General features: G+C 54.9%; 1 protein-coding gene across 4 annotated transcripts in view; it reads right to left on the minus strand.

The window, feature by feature from the left end:
• The window catches only part of BOC (BOC cell adhesion associated, oncogene regulated), a 56,763-nt gene that overhangs the window by 3,716 nt on the left and 33,629 nt on the right, over positions 1-19,418 (minus strand). The window contains exons 4-14 of one of the 4 annotated variants that reach the window (XM_087756990.1): positions 11,729-11,875; positions 11,172-11,315; positions 10,461-10,754; positions 9,357-9,629; positions 8,373-8,671; positions 5,466-5,625; positions 4,455-4,565; positions 3,128-3,334; positions 2,132-2,313; positions 895-1,000; positions 583-705 (exon numbers count right to left, since the gene is read on the minus strand). In XM_087756990.1, coding sequence (XP_087613116.1) covers positions 583-705; positions 895-1,000; positions 2,132-2,313; positions 3,128-3,334; positions 4,455-4,565; positions 5,466-5,625; positions 8,373-8,671; positions 9,357-9,629; positions 10,461-10,754; positions 11,172-11,315; positions 11,729-11,875 — 2,046 coding nt within the window. Of the gene's footprint in view, positions 1-582; positions 706-894; positions 1,001-2,131; positions 2,314-3,127; positions 3,335-4,454; positions 4,566-5,459; positions 5,629-8,372; positions 8,672-9,356; positions 9,630-10,460; positions 10,755-11,171; positions 11,316-11,728; positions 11,876-19,418 lie in introns of all 4 variants that reach the window. The other 3 variants (XM_087756987.1, XM_087756989.1, XM_087756986.1) reach the window with 3 other exon arrangements.

A 19,418-nucleotide genomic window follows, 5' to 3' on the forward strand; every position in this document is an offset into this window, starting at 1 on the left:
GCTGGGGAGTGAACAGACTTCTACAGCGGCTTTAAAGAAGTGCTCCTGGATGCCAGAGGATTTCCTAGGCTGATGCGTATTGCAGTACAAGTCCTGTGTGCTTGGCTTACAGAGCTGCCAAGCTCTTGGGCTGCTAAAGCAAAAGGAAAAAGGACAATAGCTTCTCCAAAACACCCACTTGGACTTAATGCTGTTCCTATCATGACAGTGCAGCTGCCTGGAAGACAACATGGGACCTGCTTATAACGAAACTCAGGAGTTCGGAACAGCAAGGGAAAGTTAGCCCTTCTGCTTCCAGCCACCATTTATGTGACGGTTAGGAAAACAAAAGGTAACTACTACTCCAAGGGAAATGGTGACGGACTCTTGCCCAAGGGGTCTGAGCACTGGTGTGGGTATATCACACACACTGAGCAACAGCACCAACAAACCTACGCCTCTCTTCTCCCCAGTGCTGCCTCCATCTCCTTGCCTGAGCTTGGATGACGCGCCATCAGGCAGGGATGGTACCTGCCTTGCTGTGCTCCGACAGCTGCGGGCAGGGAAGGCAGCGGGCTGCGCTCCCAGAGGTGCCCTGGTTACCTTTGGTTTCACAGATCATCACATTGCTGAACTCGCTTTCACCACCCTCGTTGAAGCACTGCATCTTAATGTCATACGAGGTCTCTGGCTGCAGGTGGCTGATGGAGTGCCAGTACCGATCTCCTGAGGAGGGAACACACGGTGCCGTCAGCTTCCTTGGGGAACACACAGTCGGCCCAGCTCTGCGGCAGTGCCAGGTAAAGGAGGCCTGGACAGCAGCAGCCTTGTGCCTTTTGCGCACAGGGCTCCTTCTGGCCAAGTACTCTTCCAGGAGGAATCAACAGCTGGGATCAGTCTCCCAATATCTCCTACCTTCCACCACATCCTTCTTGTAGTCACTGTCGTTGTCACTGTCAGTGGGGCGGTAGTAGATGTAAAAACCATGGATGGGAGTGTTGTTGTTGCTGGCTGGGATATACTGCAGGGAACAGGAGGGAGAGTAGAAATTAGCAGAGATGTCTGTACTTCATCTTGTACTCTGTGAGGAGCAGTGGGGATAAATGGGATGGGACAAAAGGAAGACCCAGCAGGGGGATTTTCCTTGTGTTGCCACTGGTTTGCACAGTAAGGGCTTCCTTCCAAGAGCTGTTTTATACTCTGACACCTGGCTTCTCTCAGGTAACAGACAAGCCATGAGTCTGGTCCTGTCACCCCAAGCATCCAGTACTCTTCTCCCTCCCAGCAGCCACAGCCAACGCTTCCGAGAAAAAATTCCTCAGCAACAGTGACTCAGCTGGGCAAGGACAAGCACACCTTCACCTTGACTGCAGCAGGCTCATGGCTTCCAGACAAACTGCATCTTGCCACGAACCGGTGAATGCAGGACTCGTGTTTCTGAAGACAGCTCTGTTCCTCCCCCACCCAGGACAGTACTGTCCCAGCTCCATGTGTTCTTGCTGTCTTTCACCCACTATTTTATCAGCTACTGTTTGCGTTTAAATGAACAGCAGTGCCCATCCTGCCCTGTAGCAGCTTCTGGCTAGAAGCTGCTGGGAGAGAAGAGGGCAATGCGTCCCTCTGAGTAAGCTCTAAGCTGTTGGAAACATTTGGATCTGGGCCTGTGATCCAAAAGATCCTGCCCACTCCTAAAAATCCTCTGGGGTGGACTGCTGTAAATGACTATCAGCACTTAGGACTGCTACCCAGCAAGCGAGAGTGAAGGACATATCTGCTGGAAACTACTGGGACAGACAGAGGTGCTAATGGATTCCAGGAATTTGGCCAGGAGAGCAAGCAGCCGCACCGTGCGCTGTTGAACTGTGCTTATTGAACAAAATGGTCAAGACCCTGAGGTTATCTGCTGAAATGCCTCCTGTGTACAATGCTGGATTCGGACAAAAAGGATTTCCTAGGCTCTCTGACTTCCCCACTTCTATGTGGCCCAAGCCCAGTCCTCCTATGCTGGAGGGAGCTATTGGATCCCAGATCCATTTGTGCTGGTGGCAGGCTCCAGTGGGGTAACCTGGCAGATGTGTAAGCTGGGCAAGTGGCACCCACACACCTGCTTGCTGCACAGCCAGAGATCTCCCCTGGCCCCTACAAACCTTACCATCCACTTCAGCATGATGGTGGTCTCATTGATGGCATCTGTGAAGGTGATGTACGGCCCGGCCACAGGGCGCTCGTAGACTCGGTTGCTGTACCCGGACACCACGTATGGCCGAGACGCTGCACTGGGCTCGCTCTCTCCCAGGATGTTCAGTGCCCGGACACGGAATTTATAGGACATGCCTGGGGAAAAATGGGAAATAAAAGAGTTGCAGAGATTGGAGTCTTCCAAGACTTCTACTGTCAGCACAGGCCTGACTGTGGAGAGGGGCTACGTCTTCTCCAGAAGGCAGAGAGCCTACAGAGAGGTTTTGTCTGAAGTACAAACACTGAACGGCCAGATTTCAGCCACGTGCTAGATGGAGCCTGCTTTTATTTGCCTTCCCCAGTTCCTCTCTGGATGGTCTAGAGGTCAGGTAGCAGTTCTGGAAGGTGTGTGGGTGGATTCAGAGATGCCTGAAAGGATGTCCTGACCTGAAAGCAGGTATGGGAAGGCATCCTTCCTCTACCACACAGAAATTAAGTACGTAAACATCAGTTAAAAGCTCAAAGCCTAAATGATTTTTACCCAAACATTGTTTTAAGTTGGGGTAGATATGTTGCCCTTTTAAGCTGTCCAGCTCACTGCTGCCATCTTTTCTCATGTGAAGTGCAATGGGAATTATGTGCCCATCTGTCTTGCCTGTGGCTAAGGAAAGTTCTGTCCTGCCTAGTAAATGGCAAAACCAAATGCCTTTAGTAACTATATCCTGTAATACAGAAAAGCATGCGCGAGCCTCCCTGAGGGAGGTCAAATCTATGCTGGTCTTTGCAGCTGGAGAAATTGGAGAAGCATCTGCAGCTTTTCCCCATGCATCTAAGGCTGGAGCCAGGGAGGCTTTGTTTTGCTCGCACATGCCGGGGCTAGGCATGACGTGACAGATGGCTAACCATCCTACAGGGACTGCACAGCATTCCTACAGACCTCCAGGAAGCAGGGAGGAGAACACCTGCCTACCTTTCTCCAGGCCTGGGATTTCCACAGAGAGGCGAGAGGGAGGAATGTCACTGGTGGCCAGGACCCAGTCTCCCAACTTCTTCAATTTCTTATATTCCACACGGAAAGACTGGATGGGGAACCCGCCATTCCCACGGGGGATCCAGGTCACATACACAGATGTCTCTGATGCCATGGAGATGGTTGGACGGTCCGGTGCCTCTGGAGCTGCAAGGGGCACAGAAAGACATCAGGACACAAAACACGTGCCTTACACCCTGTCTGGAGAACCCTGTAGCTCAGAGGTATGTGGGTGCAGGACTACCTGCATTGCACCCACCCACATGCTCTTTAAGTCCTGAATGCCTTCCTCTTTCTCTCTTCATTAGAGCCGGCACCCCCAAATCCTCACTCCTTTCAGTTTGTGCCCTGCAAACATCTTTTACTCCTGCTTGCATCTTGCTCCTTTCCCACTCACAACTCAACGTAGGATGAGACAAGGTTTGAGGTGTGTCCACCCATCGTGGGAGGGAGAGCAGTGAGAGGTGTGGATGCAGGGCTGGAGACAGAGCGAAAGGCCTGGCTGATGTGGAAGCAGTGAGCGGGGGGAGACCTGTTCCGAACTGTAGAAATGTAATTTGATAGGAAAACAATCAAAAGATGGGAGGGAAAGAGATGACCGGAGCTGTGGAGATGAAAGAAAAGGCAACACATGAATGAGTGTGGGGGACTGAAGGAGGGGACTTCACAGAAAGGATAATGGCCCTGGTGGCATAGTAATGGCAGACACAAGGTGGGAAACAATGAATTGGATTAACCAGTAAGGAACTAATGTTTCTCCAGTGCAGCAAAATCCCCAAATGGAGCACATTCCACCCCTGGAACGGGCACTAACTGCCCCTTGTCAGGGCTTGGCTGAGAGAGGAGGATGCCAGGACCTGCAGGGACTTGGTTCCCCTTTCTCCCTCGCATTCCCCAGCACCCACCGGTGCACGGCAGCTTGTTGGTCCTGTGCACCGCACATTCGCGAACTCCACAGCAGGGTTTTCTGAACCCTCCCTGTGAAACTCAGCAAGAGACAGAGTTTCTGACAAGCCCTTGTGTTAACGCTGGGGACAGGCAGTGGGATCAGCCTGCTCTCCTAAGACAGACTGCCTGCCGAGCACAGTAGCAGGGGTGTCCGAGAAGGACCTCTCCTCATCAGGAGCTAGAGACCACCCATCCAGCTTTGCACAGTCTTGCTTTACCCAGTGGAGACTTCAACCCCAGCACGGCCTGGCCGCTGCCACCCACAAGGGACCCAGCACCCCTCGCCCTCCCTCCTTGTGCAGCTCGGGGAGGGCCTTACGGGACAGACGGCTGTTGTCGGACTGGTTACTGCTCTGAGTGCTCGTGCCTGGGTCATCCCTCTGGATTTGCTGCTCTTTGCTGGCAACAATCTCTGGTTTTGGGCGCCGGCCTGTGCAGAAGGAAGAGGTGGCATCAGTGACGTGGAGACGTCTCAGTTAATTTTTTGCTGCAATGAGCAAAGAAAATGTTCCCAGCCACGATGCCAAGGTAAGTACTCTCTGGACTCAAACAGCCCTAGGGGCTCAAAGCACTCAACCTGCCGACAGGAACTAAAGCTAAAGGGGCAGGTTTGTTAAACTGTTAATAGGGCCCCTTCATATTTAATTTTCTAAAACTTTTAATTAGTTTTCTTGAAACGTTGCTAGACTTCTGCCTGAGAAGGTAGTAATTAGCACAAGACAGGGGCCTGAGGGGAGATGTGAGCAAGCCCACCACCACGGGGAAGGTTGCTACAAAGGGAATGCCATTCCCCACACCTGCTGGGGACATGAAAGGCAGCCAGGGGACAGGGGGACTTAGCGTAGACATTTGGAACATCCTTTCAGTGGGAAAGACAGCTCGGCACCAAGCAGACTGCGTGGGAAGGCCTGGAGTTTCCTTTAGTGCAGGACAAGCTTTTAAGGACAGATGAGACAAGCACCTGTTGGGAACAACCCCCATGGGCTGATCCTGTCTCCAGGCAGAAGATGGATTAAACGACCTCTTGACATCCCCACCAGACCCATTTTCTACAGTTCTGCAGGTGTCCGACTGAGACACCGAGGGAGGAAGGGACTTACTCCAACCCAGGCAGAGGGGAAGATCTCATTTTCCCCATCCCATTTCAACCCCACCCTCCACTTTTCCTTCTGACAGAGTCACTCCAAGCTGAAGGCAGATAGGCTTCCAGAGCAGAAACAGCCCCTTTGTCCTAAGGCCGGTGCCTGTGCCTCAGGGCTGGGGCAGGACCCCTCGGAGGGGCCCTCCCATGACTCAGAGCAAAACACCCAGGGAAAGGTTTGACCTTTACCAGTCCGGAAGGTCACCATGGCCGTCTGTCCCTCGCCAGCACAGTTGTGAGCGGCCATCTCCACCTCGTAGAGGCTCCCAGGGTCCAGCCTGGTGAGGGTCAGGCGGTGCTGCGAGGCTGGGACATCCCTCACTGCCCAGCTGTCCGAGGCGTTGGTGACCTGCTGAGAGACCAACGCAGGCGTTGCAAAGCTGGGGGCAGGCTGGGCTTCTTGCCCACACCGAGCTCAGAAACTTTCATGACAGGTTGTGTATCAGCCAGGGCTACCTTCCCTGCCCGGAGGCCAGTTCCCTGCCTGCAAAGGAAGGAGATGTTTCCAGCTTGATTTTGCAAAGCTGAAGGATTCAGGTATAAGCAGGACAAATCACCAAGCACCAGGGCGTTTTCTTGACCCCAAAGGTTCACTCAGCTCCGTTCTCTCTGCCGGTCGCCTCTGCTACCACTGCCCCTCAATGCACGTAAAGCTCTGGAGCAGGCGTGCCCACAAAAGGCAGCATCAGCCAGAAGCTCGAGCTGCTTCAGGAGCCAAACCTCTCCTGCAGCCCAGCTGCTGAGCTGCTCATTTAGACACTGGCCATTTCCATGGGATGAGGTACCTGGACACCACTTTGGTCAGCTGGACCTAAGTCATTTGACGAACAGCTTTTAGCTTTTAGCTGGCACTGTCTGGCTGAAATGAGGAATCATAACATCTGAACATGGGTTTCGGCAGGGAAGAGGCCGTGTACGGCCGTGGCCCCCAGAAAGGCTTGGAAACACGGTTTGTTTTTTTGGTGATTCCCCACGCGGAGGGGGAGGCAAGGTGGGACCTTCCTCCTTCTCCCCAGCTGCAAGGATAATATTTTTGCAGGCAAATAAGCAGGACACTGAAGTGACCCAGTGCCGAAAGGAGCATTAGCAATGCAGGCAATGCAACAAAAACGGAAATGCCAAGACTCTGCCGTATCATTCATCTTCTCCAAGCGTTTGACACTGACTGATTAATGCCTGCCTCGTTTTATTTTTATTCCCGATCCCGCGGAGTTGTGAGGCCAGGGAGGGGAGCCCTAAAGACTGCTAATATCCAGGAAAGAAAAAGAGAAATTCTTAAGAAACAAAGGTAACGGCTGCGTGGCATCTGACTGCTTGCAGGCTGCTGAGATTTTAGGGGCAGCGTAAAAGCAGGGAAAAAAGAGACATCCACAGATATTTTCCAGAGAAGCAGACCCTTGCCCAGTACAAATGTAAGTCTCCTGTCAGTAAGTTTTATTTTCCTGATAGCCATCTTTCACACAAAGAGCCTTTTCTTTTGTTGCTGAATTGATTCCTTCCCTCTCCGCACACATGGTTTTCCAGTCAGAGATGTCAAAACCAGATCCTTATATAACTTGATCCTAAGGATCTCTGATCGAAAGAGACTCTTTCTAAACAAGTCTAAGGGTTATTGGGACTAATTCCTTTCCACACAATCCTTAACCATCCCAAGAAAGAGTCTCCAGCTGAGAATTTGGACTACACTGAAAACACATTACTGCAAACTGCAGTGACCCACGGTGACCTCCACTGCCCCACAGCCCCTTCCAGGTGAAGCGCTGAAAAACAAATAAAATATGGACAAATTCCAGCCTGCAAGTTAAGATCGCATGCAGAATTGGTAGTTACATGATACACCATTGGGGGACAAATCTCTTCTTGGCAGACAACCAGAGCCAATAGTCTGGTGAGGCTTTTGGCATCTTTGGGTTTTTATTTAAGCTTGCCCTATTGTGTTCTTGTGTTGGCATCTTCTGCCTTTGTTTTAAAGGGCTCTTTAAAGACATGGTTAGCTGAAACCCTCAGCTTAAGTTTTGTTTAGAAAGAATTCAAGGATGTGTAGGGATTATAACAGCCTCCTATTATACCATATTTTCACAAAATCAAACAGTTCCAGGAAAACAGATACATATATTCACATATAATTGAAAACAGTGCCTTGCAGTGGCTGGGAACCCAAAACATGCCAGATCTGGAATGTACTCAAACCCCAAAGCAAAACCTGCCCCTCTACTGCAACTCCCTACCTACCCAAAGGAAATACAAGGAGCAAACAGATAAATTCAAGTCCCTTTTTTACCCACTTATCCCCACCCCAGTAAAATGGAAAGAGATGCTCTACACCTCCAAAGCAGAATTTTTACCTCAACAATGCTTCGCTATTTAGGGAAACTGCTGGGCTACAGCTCTCACTCTGCCTGTGGCGCTGAGAAGCACCGCAGAGGGCACAAGCCCTTGGGCTCAAGCACGGCTTGGCAGCACACCGTGTGCTCACACCAGCCAAGACACGTGCTCAACTGTGCACTTCATTGCAGCTTCTGGAATAAAACCGGTGGCTGAGGACCTTCCCAGAGGATTCAGCATGGCTACGACAGGTCTCTGCCAGCTCCTCACAGTCACGGAGCGCGGGTACTGCTGAGCAGGGCAGGTACGTGCAGCAGAGAGAGGCTGCTGCTCTTGTGTCCTGCAGCCCGAGCCTTTCAAGGCAGAGGTGTCCCCATGGCTTGTGCCAAGACAAAAGCATTACAGAGCAAGTCACTGCGCACTCTGCCCCCAGGACTTCCTACTTGTGTAAGCACACAACTGGGAATTAGAAGTGGACGCTCTTCAGACTGGAAATACATGTGTGTGCATATGCCCTCTGTGTACGTACGCAGACGGGCACCACTATGGACTCTTTTTGGACAGCTCGGCAAACCTCTTGCAGCCTGTACTCACACCTCAACAGGCTGAGGCTGCAGCTGAGGAGGTCCCACCAACCAGCGCCACCAGTGAGCGATGGGTGCCCCTGCCCCAACACGGCTGCTCACGAGGTGTGAAAACGTGCAGTGAGGCCACCAGCCCGCCTGTGGAACGGCACAGAGGAAAGATGGGAGCAGGGCAAAACAGTGATACCTTGCGATGCTTCACCACGTAATAGAGGATGGGGGCTCTGCTGTCAGGCCGGGGTCTCCACACCAGATCGTAGCTGTCCGTCTTGGATGTCCGGGGAGAACTGAGGATGATGGGGGCCTCGGCTGGAGACACCAGCTCCCTATTGGCTGCACACCGTGGAGACACTGCCAGCGGGGTCGTCCCAGGCTTTGGCAGTCCAGCTTTATCCAGGGGCAGCTTTAAGGCACTGTCCCTGGAAGGTGGTGTTGGAGGCTGAGCCGAGCCCAGCTGGGCGTCTCGCCCAGGGTTGAGTGTAGCTCCTGAAAGACAAGGTGTCAGGGCAGGGTAAATGCCCATCCCAGTCTGCGGTGAAGGCAGAGCTCTGAGCCCCTTGAACCTCTCAGAAGACCGGCACTATAACCCATTGCAGCACAGGTACCTTAGAGGTATCAGGTCCCAGGCAGTGCTGCCTGCTGTGCCACTCAAAAAGGTGTTGGCAACAATCTCTCCTTCTCCCGCTATAAACCTAAGACACCTCACTGGGGCCTCTCTGAGAACAGGCCTTGGCCACACGGGGCTTCCTCCCTCTCTGAAGCCCCTCTTACCCTGGATAAGTTCAGCGGGGTCCAAGGAATCAGCAACCTCTCTTACCCCAGGTGAATCCACCCACATCAGGGTTTATGCTCTTGCTCAGAGGCAGAGCTGAGGAAGCCACGGGGTAAGGCATTACACCCAGATGTCCTGTGCCTCTCATGTAGAGATAGCTCAAGTATGCACACATGGCACTGCACTTAGAAGCAAAACCACTACCATCTGTTCCTAGAGGGAGATACGGAGATCCCTGTCAAAAAAGCACTCAAAGCGTAGGGTAAAAGGGAGGGAAGAGCAAGGCAGCTCAAACACAAGCGGGAGGGTTACACACAACTTTCTTCAGCTCCCCCTGCTCTTTCCCTGTGTGTTAGGCTCTGGGATTGAATGATCGCAAGCTTGGAGAGAGGGACTTACCTGGCTGGGCTGTCCTCAGTTGCACCATGGCTTGTGCGCTGCCGACCTCGTTCTCCGCCATGCACTGGTATATGCCGTCATCCTCGGGCCCCACGCTGACCAGCCGCAGCGCCCTGCGGGAGAGCCGGAGCCGGTGGCTGGCGGAGAGGGGGACGGCGTTGCGCAGCCACATGACGGAGGGCTGGGGGTTCCCTCGCACCTCACAGGTGAACTTGGCGCTCTGGCCCCAGGGAATGATCTGCTGGGACAGCTCCATGGTGACCTCCGGGGGCTCTGTGCAGGGAAGAAACACGGGTGCTGAGTTCCACTTGGCAAGGAGCACGGCACGGTCACAGCTTTGCACTTTCCTCCCGGCAGGGATGAGGGTAGAGTGATAGATCCTTGCCCCACCTCACCCCCAAGTCCCACTCCCTTTGTGGGGACCCGCAGGGGTCCGGTTCATTGCGCCTCCCCTTCAGCATCCACATGAACCGCAAACAGAGGCGGCCCAAGGCCATCTGCCCCTCTCAGATGACAGCAGCCACCTAACAAGTCCCATTTTTCTGAGCTGAAATGCTAGTCTGCAAAGATTGCGCTTGTGCTAAAACAACACCAGCACCTGGATGAAATGCAATCCAATGAAACATAGGCTTAGCCTCCCTAATGCTTGTGAGAAGGGGAAGGATGTGTGGTAAAAACATCTAAGGTGTAGTATCCCTTGCATTTCCAACCCCATAGATTGCTTCCCTACAGAACAGAGCAAAAAGCAAGTCACTCTGATGTCTTTCCTATGCCAATATCAAATATGTCTAAGCAGCAGCCAGTCCTCCACTAGAGAATGGAGAGTTAGAGCAAACCCAGTGCCACAAATGATATGAGAAGAGCTTCTGCAGGGGAAGGGAGGATCCATCATTTCCAGCTCATGGTGGGAGCCAGGAAGGAGAAACTACCACCCTTCAGGAAGAATTCATCCCATCTCCTAGAAACTAGAACCACAAGCAGGGGTTTGCCTTACGTTGCGGTTTGCCCAGGGAGAGGAAGAGTACAGTGGCACTAGTATTTTCCCCTGAAAGCAGTGGAGAAAGTCCAAGCCCTTCCTGAAACAAGGGCTACAGCAGCACTCACCGAACACCTGCACGTTGTAGAAGATGAACGCGGCTCCGGCCTCCCCAACCCCATTGTCAGCCGTGCAGCTGTAGGTCCCCGAGTCCTCCTCGCTCGTGGGGTCAATCAGCAGGTTGCTGAGCAGGAAGCGTGTCTTGTTGTACGCGGAGACGCTGGAGCCATCTTTGGCCCAGGTGACCCGCGGCGGGGGGATCCCGCTGGCCACACACTCCAGGATGAGGCTTTGGCCCTTGGTGACAATGATGGTCTGAGCTTCGGGGGGGTAGATTATCCGGGCTGCCTCCGCTGTGGAGCCTGGTGAGGACAGGAGGAGGAAGGAGGTGGATGGGAAGGAAGGTGGCCGGTGGGAAAGTGCCCTGTGCCAAGTGCAGGTAGGGGTGACGGTAGGGCTAGCACCGCGGTAGATAAATGGTGAGGCAGGCCAAGAGGGACATTCCTTAAGGGATGCGTGCACACAGCAAGCCGTCTTGCTGAAGGGCTAAGGGCCTTTGCTCACCCATCACCAAGAACCAATCCTGAGGAGGTACGGCAATCCCAGGCTTGCACACACATATGCCAGGAGCAGACCCTGGGGCCTTCCGCTGCTGGAAAGGAGTTTTCCCAGCAACTGATGTCGGTTCACACGCAAAACCAGCTGCAATAGCACTGGTACATGCTCCCGGGGCTGGAAGTGCTATAGAGAAGACATGCAGTGAAGGGAGAGCGGCTTACGTCTCACACGGAGCCTCTCGCTGGAGACCGAGGTTTTCACCTCCTGCGTCACGGGGTTGTAGGCAGCACATTTATAAGTCCCCTCATCCTCTTGGCTGGCATTGACGATCTGAAGGTTCCCGGATGGCATGATAAGGTAATTGTCTGTAGGGATCGAAGAGGAGGTGGCACATGGTTATAAGACATGTCCCACCCTCTGGAAGAAATGCAGTGCCCCAGAGAAAAGGTGGACAAGTGGGAAGGGAAAAAAACAACACAGTAACACTGACAGCACTGAAATGACCCCTTTTGGTTCAAATATCAGGGGAGTAACGATGCAGTGGTGGGAGGAACAGAGCCTTCTTTCCTCTTCTGCAGCTGGTGTTACACATGGCTCCCTAGTGCCAGGCAGCAGAGACATCAGGGAGACCTGGCAGAGCCCCTAAACTAACCTGTGCTCAGAGCAGCGGCGAATGGACAACAAGGAGGCAGCACGCAGAGAAAGCTACTGCTGGTAGGGAAGGGTAAAACAGGGTCCTGGGAGGGGACCCAGTGGGACAGACCTCTGTGACACTCACCTCGGGAGGCCTCTAGCCACTCCTGCTTCACGCTGTAGCGGACCTGAGCCTTGGGGTGACTTTCAGGCAGGTCACAGGCGATCACAGCCGTGTTCCCTTCATCCACCTCGATCACATGCTGGCCGTCAAACTTGAAATCTTTGAGATCTGCAGAGAGAGCAAACAACAGGGCATCTCAGCGGCTGGCTCAGCATCCCGGTGTCAGTTCATCCTCTCCGTGCGGACCCGGGGCTGTTTCATTGCGGTGCCAGCAGAGGACCGCTCCGTCCCCAGCAGAGAAACTGGCCTGGTTTCAGAGCTTTATTTTTTTCTCCTCCTCCTTCCTACAAAACAGATAACTTAAAACACAGCTTCTGGAGAAACCGCCTGCTTCACGGCTGAGAAATTGGGTGTGAAAAATCCTGGCCTGAGAGTAAAAAAGGAGCCAACTTACTGCAGCACTGAAGGGCGGCCAAAAATGGTCCTTCTGCCGCCTTCTATTTCAAACGTGGCTGCTGTCCTGCTACCGAGAAGCTAACTTTGTAGTCATGACTCAGGGAGCCCAGCCTGCTTCAAGGGTGCGCAGATGCCGGGTGACGCAGTGGGAGAAGGTGTGTGAGCGCTGGGTGCTCCCAGAGCTGCCCTGAGCTCCCCCAGTGCCTGAGCAATCAGCGTCTCCGCCCCGGGCACTCTTGTTCCCATCAAATATCTCACAGCCGAAGGCTGATTAACCACGAGGCTTTGTGTGTGCCCAAGCAATTCCCATGCCCCAGTTCAAGGAACAGGGACTTGCAAGGAAAAGCAGCTCCTCCTCTACATGGCACAGCTGCCCCCTTCCTAAAGCAGCCATGAAAACACCCCGCCCCGGCATGTGTCCCCCTACCAGGCTGCGACGAGGGTCGCTCCCCCTGCGGGGCTGATGCAGGCAGCAGGAGTGGAAGCACAGGGGCGGCGGGGAAGGGGCACTTGACTTTGTGTTTGTTTTTCCCTGTTTTCCAAAGCAGGAGCAGAGGACTGCAGTGATACCCCGCAGATCTGGCAGGGCAGGGAGCACGCCAGCCTGGCCCTGCCAAGCTTCCTGGAGATGAAACCGGTCCCCTCTCTCCCTGGGCACAATGGCAAATCCTTCCGGGGTTTGTCTCGGTCAGCCTGTGCCGGGAAGAAGGTTTTGTGCCAGGAAAAAAATCCCGTGCACGCATTTTTACGGTGCCGTGCACCAGCCCAGGCGACCACTAGTGACAACTGCACATCCCGTAGCTGGTCACAAGTCATGTTGTTGCATCAAGGCTCAAGCCGGCCCATCTTCCCCAGGACCCAGCACTAACACACGTCTCCTGAGCGGCACGCTGCTAAATCCGGACGAGACCGCGCTCCCTTTTCAAAACCCCACGCTAAGGCAGCGCGTCCCATCCCTCGCCATGGCACAGCGCGGCCACGCGCTGTCAGCAGCTCCCTCGCCCCTCAAAACCCATCCCGGGACGTGGCGCCTGCGACCTCGGGCAGTTTGGAGAGCTGGGGGGAAGCAGGAGGGCTGGCGGCGGGCGGACGGCAAGCAGCCTCCCTTGGCAGCACCGGCCGGCAGAAAAATGTGTTTTTGTTCTCTGGGAAATGCAGCAGCTCTCCAAGAGCAAAAGACAACTCTGGCTCCAAGCTTCTCCCACCCACAGTCATGGAAAAGTGACATGAAATTTCTCAAGCAGACTTTCTGATTAAAGCAAGATCCTTTATGGAGTTTAAATAAAAACCAGCTCTCTTGGCAAGGCGGCGAGAAAGCCTCCCCAAGTGCGGTGCGGAGGGGCTGCCGGGCGGCTGCCGGGGGAGCCAGCGTTCCCGGGCGCAGATCTGAGGGAAGGGGAGGAGGTTGAAAAGAAAAGGGGAGGTTTTGCAATGTCATAAAAATGATTTGCAGCGAACATGCTTAATACTTCTGGAATTTCTTGGCATCGTTCAATTAAAAAAAATAATAATAAAAAGAAGGAATACGGGTGAACTTCAGAAATGTGATTAATCCTTTAAGACAAGCCGAGGAGGGGAGCCATGTTTCCACTGGGTATTAAAGCCAGATGAAGGTTAACTCTTAACTTGTGAAAAGCTGGCAGCACCGCGCGCTCCTCCAACAATGAACGTTACTGCTGGGGAGGGGAAGGGTGCTGGATATTTTCTCCTCTTTGCTTTTTATATTTGATCAAGGAATAAAATAGTAAGAGCCACAGAAATGGAAAGAGGTGGAGAAGAGGCGAGAGCCCAGTGTCTGCCTGCCCACATCACGCATATTTCTCCGATCAACAAAATATAAACGAGCATCAGGAAAATTAATGTGTGCCTTGGTGGTCTGGATTCATCACAGTCAAATTAAGATTTCGGAGCCAAGGCATAGGCTCCAGCAATGCTGGCAGGGATCTGCACACACGCGTGCATGCACGCACAGACCCCGAAGGGGAGAAGGGGCCCAGGAGCCCGGAGGAAGAGCAGAGCCGTGGCCCCGGCACAGCGGAGCCCACGGGGGAGCACCACGCTCTCAGAGACGGAAAGTGATGTCCCCGTGCCGGGGGACCCCCGGGATGACCTTGGGCTGGGTTGACGTGGGGGTCCCTCGCGTGCAGCCCCCCAGACGGCAGCTCAGCCCACCGCTCTCACAGCTGAGTGCTGCAGCCCCACGGGGGGAGCGGGACTCCTGGCTCTTTGTGCCTTCCCCTCCCAGCCCGGCCGCAAGGGACGAGGGGCAAAGCTGTGGACAGAGGGGGAAAGGACGGAGGAAAGGGATCCTGGGATGGCTGAGGGAGCAAGAACTGGGCGCTGCCGGAGAAGCGGAGTGAAACCAGCAGGAGAGAGGGGAAAAACATCAGGTGGGTGCTGGGACAAACTATTTTCCAATATGCAAGTGTAAGAGCTTCCTGCCAAACTACTCCCCTAAATTCCTGCTCCCCCACAGCGAACAAGACTGTTTTATTTGCCAGTGGGTTTTGGCCACAGGCGGACTCAACCGCCCTGGTCTCTGCTGGTACGGGCGTGTACAGCTGCCCATTAACGCTGATGGGTCGGCTGGAGCTGGCAAGGGGTGGCTGGGGGCACCGTCGGCCCCATGGTGGGGGCACCCCCTGTGCATGGGACGAGCCCCCCCTTCACACACCCCTTTGCACTGGGCCCCAGCACGGCGAAACGGAGGCTGCCATGCTGGGCTAGGACACAGTTTTGCCCTGAGGACTTCAAATGAGCCGCCCCCCCCCCCCCCCCCCGAATGTGGGGAGCCACATATGCCTCCCCCCACCAGGCAGTGCAGGGAGGGGTGGACGAGAGGGTCGGCACCAGGGGGGATGCGGCACTCGCCTCTTTGGCTGCCTGGCCGGCAGCAGCCGTGGCCCATGTCTAACATGCAATTTGCACCCCCGTCTAACTCCCGCCGCAGCTGGGAGAAACCACATCCCTTCTCCCCTGGCTGGGTTTTCCTTCTCATATGGCAGCATCCAACGTGCCAGCCCATGTCCTTGTCCTTAAAAGACACGCTTGATCACAGGGAAGCAGCAAGTCCTCATCCACCAGCCACCGGCTGGGAGGTGCTACAGACAGACAGACAGCGCTGCCAATCCCAGCCGTGCTGGGATAACAGGGCTTTTTCTTTTTCTTTCTCTTTTTTGTTTAGAAGGGAGTGCAACCAAAGGCCATTGCTTGTGTCCATCTGCGCCCCACTCCGAGGCGCAATGGGGCGAGCCGGGGCGCGGGGAGGGTCAGCCCTGGGGCTAGCTGTGCCGCTGTCATCGGGGAGGGAAACCAGCTGAATCCCAGGGCTGGGGGCCAAGCAACGAGGCTGCCGAGACAGACCAGATTAAATGAATGGGAGACCATAAATAGCTTTGGAGAAGAAGCAGTAGTAAATAAAATGCTGGCCCTCAAGGTGAAAGTCCTCCCCGGTGCAGGGAAGGGTGAGAGAGAGAATGGAGGGACCCCGGGAAGGAGAATGGGCAGGGATGGGGGTCCCCCACGCTGGGGGCAGGCACCTTCCACTAATCCCCCCTGGGGTTACAGCTCTTGCTCCCAGTCCAGTCAGCACCGCAGGAGCCTGGGCACCGGTGCTGTCACCACCAGCCCCCTCTCACCTCGCCGGGACAGGCGCAGCCCCCCGGCCTACGTGCCCCCAAGCGCATCCCCCCCGCCATGCCCCAGCCCCACTCCCCCACATCGCCCCGGGCCTGTCGCACAGCCCTCATGCCACAGCTCCGCCAGCTCAAGAAACACCACCTGTGTTTTCCTTCTCTCCCCTCCTCACGCCACCTCTGCCCCCGAGGCCAGAGCCTGCCATGCCTGCTCAGCAAATGCTTTTCCAACACGCAGCCACCCCCTTCCCTTCCCTCCCTCCCGCCATCGCCTCCCAGGAGCTGTCAGAGGAGAGGCCCAGGCGGCGGAAAATGAATGGGGCTGTCTTCAGAAAGCAGCTGCAAATTCCTGGGGGATGCCCAGCCCGACCCGGCGCAGGGTCACTGCCCATGAGCAGCGCGCGTTGAGGCCCAGCTTCCCCCACGTGCTGCCGCGAAGCCGAGGGCTGCCCTCGCCGCCAGCGCCAACCGAGGGCCACGGGGCAATGAGCCTCCCTTGTCCCACAGCGTCCCTGGGACGCAGGCGCCCCACACTCCTCTCGTCCCTGGCCATGGGGGATACACTGGAACAGGTGGAGTCCCTTTGCTGTACGCCTCATCTATTTTTCTTTTTTAAATGTCACATCTATCCAGGTGAGGCTTGCTCTTGTGCTCACTGCACTGATTTTCCACGCACACAGCTGAATGCTGGGAGTTGCACGGCTTTCGCCACCTCTGCCCGCCAGCTTTGCTCCAGCCCTGCACTTCAGCTGCCCCGTAAGCTCCCCCAAGGGCTCTTGACCTTCCGAGCCCTTTGCTGTTTGTTGCAGAACCAGCCCACAGCACCGTGTTCGTGTGCCTGATGGATTTATCCAGCCCCACCAGAGCCCACTGCAGCCATACCTTTTTCATATAGCACCTCCATCCAGGAGAGGGGCTGGAGCAGGGCTTCTGGCGTGATGGCAAATTTGCCACCTGGAAGTGGGCAGAGAAAATACCTTTCTCTTTCTTGCAGCTCTCAGCTATATGAAGGCTTAGGACCTGGCTTGGAAAACCAGGAATACTCCTGCCCCATCCATTCAAGCTGTCCCAGACTCCAGCCCACCGCTGCCGGGCGAAGGGCTGCCTCGGGGCCATGCGGGGCTGATCTTGCGCAGCACGCCAGGCCAGCAGTGATCAGCAGGTATCTATCTGCACCGATGTGCCACGGGCTGCCAAGGCTGAGTGTGGGACCATGGAGCACCAGGTCAGCTCTAACCGGACTCAGAAGTGCCCAAGTAGTGCCTGAAGTGCTGCTCCTTTTGTTGCTTTAAGAAATCTTCCTCTTTCTGCAAATCCCTCCTCCCTCTACCCCTTGGCTATACAATAGCTATTTTATTTCCACTGGAGGAATTAAATGCTAGTTTCAACCAGCCCTCTGAGCCAGGGAGAGCAGAGGTGGACTCGGAGTTGCTGTGCCACAGATGGGAGAAGGAGGTATCGGTCCCAAGGCTACGCTATGGCTGCCAGCATGGCAGCGATGGTTATCTGTTTGCTGACTGTCAGCAAAGCACAAGGAGGCCCGGAGGGACCAGGCATGCACAGCCTGGGGCACTGGGAGGGTGTTTCCTCCAGAGGAGGAGGAGAGAAAGGAGTGGAAATAGCCCAAAAGTTGGCCAGATGATGTCACCTACACCCCTCGAATCCTAGCAAGACACTTTTTCTAATGACTCCAGGTCCTCTTCCAAAATAAACCTAAACCTTGAAAATATTTCCACCACCACCACCCCGCTCCACTTTCATTCACGTTCTAGTTTCACTCTCCCCCTGGCCCCGCAAAATAATTTTTGGGTGGGGCTAAGACTTCCAGAGGGTTTTCTTTCAGCCCAGCAGGTGATCTGGAAGAGATGTATCAACTGCAATGCCGACCTGCCAGGGGCTTCCCTCTCCACCTCCAGGGCCATGGTCCCCACTGAACCAGCTCAGAGCAAGGCCCTGTAGAGGAGGCCTGGAGCAGGAGTGAGAGCCCGTGGCACATGTGCTACCATAGCTTTCAAACTCGGTCCCACCACAAATCTGTGCCCTGTTATTTCAGACCATTGCAAAGCCACTGTTGTAAGCAGCCTCCAGCTCACGGACGTGAAATTCGTTATTTGAACCCTTCCAGAAGGTTTCCCTCCTACACCTTCAACCCCACGTCTTTCCTGGGCTGCCCTGTCTCTCTTCACTCGTTGACTGCCAAGACCTCCACACCTGGGGGGTCTCTACCACCTGAGGCTGCCCAGGTGCGTGGGACACGGCCTCTGACATCCCCAGCTCCCCTCGAGGACAGGGGACCCACGCAGTGCAGCACTGAGGTGCACTGGAGGCAGAGGGGTGCTCCATGATGGATTATTTGCTTGTTCATCCAACCCCTGGTGCCACTTTTGTGCGTTCCACTGAACGGTGCTCCTGACCTCCCCTCAGCAATAGCACCTTTGCCATGGCAGGGACCACAGCAATGGGCAAGTCCCCCTTGTTTGCACCCCCATCTCCAGTTGCAATTCAGTAGCTGCAGGTGATTTGGCTCCTGGAGAGGGCTGATGGACTACTCAGTTGTGGCTCTGATTTGTCCTGAGGGACACGGTGGGACTTTCTGGTGCTCTAGGACCTGTCTCCCATCCACCACTGATGCTAGACCAAAGCAGCCAGATAGGTCAAACAGCCATGCTCTGCCCTGGGAGACAGAGCTGGTGGTGGTGGGCTGGGCTGAGGGGAAAAAAAGAAAAGGGGATCAGCCTAAGAAGGAACTGATCAGGCTCAGGAGCTGTGCACACCCTGCTCTCCTAAATGCAAACCATGCCTTTGGTAATCCCATCCACCTCTCCCCTCCTCTCCTTCCCTCTATCAGGCCACCAGCGCACACAGCCCCCTTTCTGCTCTGGAATGTGTTCTCCGAAACTTAATCTCGGCACGGGGCTCAGGCCAAATCCCCTGACAGATTCAGCCCCGTGACAACCCCCTCCCACCCCACTTCAGAGCTCAGCAACTCTCCCCTCGCTTTCCCTCGCCTCCTCCTCCCACCCAGCCTGGCCTAAACATTTCACTCCTGATTAATGTATCAGTGACAAGCCAATAGCTCTTGGCTTTAAAGCAAAGCCAGCCCCCACTTTGCACAAACATCTTCACTTCTTCATTTTCTTAAGACTTAGCCCCAAACTCCCCCTTGCTGGGAAGACGAAGCCCTTTCCATGCCTGGGGGCTGTCACTGCCAGGGGACGGCGGTCTCCTCTGCATGCACTTGCTCCACCAAAAACTGCACGGGTCTCTGAGAAGATCAGACTCTCCGTTGCCTAAACAAGGGTGGTCCATACAGAGCCCTCCCATCTCCAAGCAGGCGTGGGCCGCCCTTTCTCAGACACATTCGAATACAACACTTTCTCAGATTTGAGCATAACATCTGGCCAAAACCAGGCGCCCCTAAGAGAAGTTCCCCACTCTAGGACACCCCCTCCCACGCACACGTCTCCTTGGTCGGTCGCCAATGCCAGAGGGCAGCAGTGAAGAGCAGGTAAGCTCAGAAACAGGAGCAAAGGCCCTCGCTCAGAGCTGTGGCTCAGAAACAAGGTGGCTTTTTGCTGCCACACCACTGCAACCTTGTAGGAAAAGGGCAAAGCCCTGGA

Source organism: Nipponia nippon, unplaced genomic scaffold, assembly GCF_047370975.1.
Source record: "Nipponia nippon isolate SJK-2023a ecotype South Korea unplaced genomic scaffold, ASM4737097v1 scaffold_2, whole genome shotgun sequence".
In the NCBI taxonomy this organism is placed as follows: domain Eukaryota; kingdom Metazoa; phylum Chordata; class Aves; order Pelecaniformes; family Threskiornithidae; genus Nipponia; species Nipponia nippon.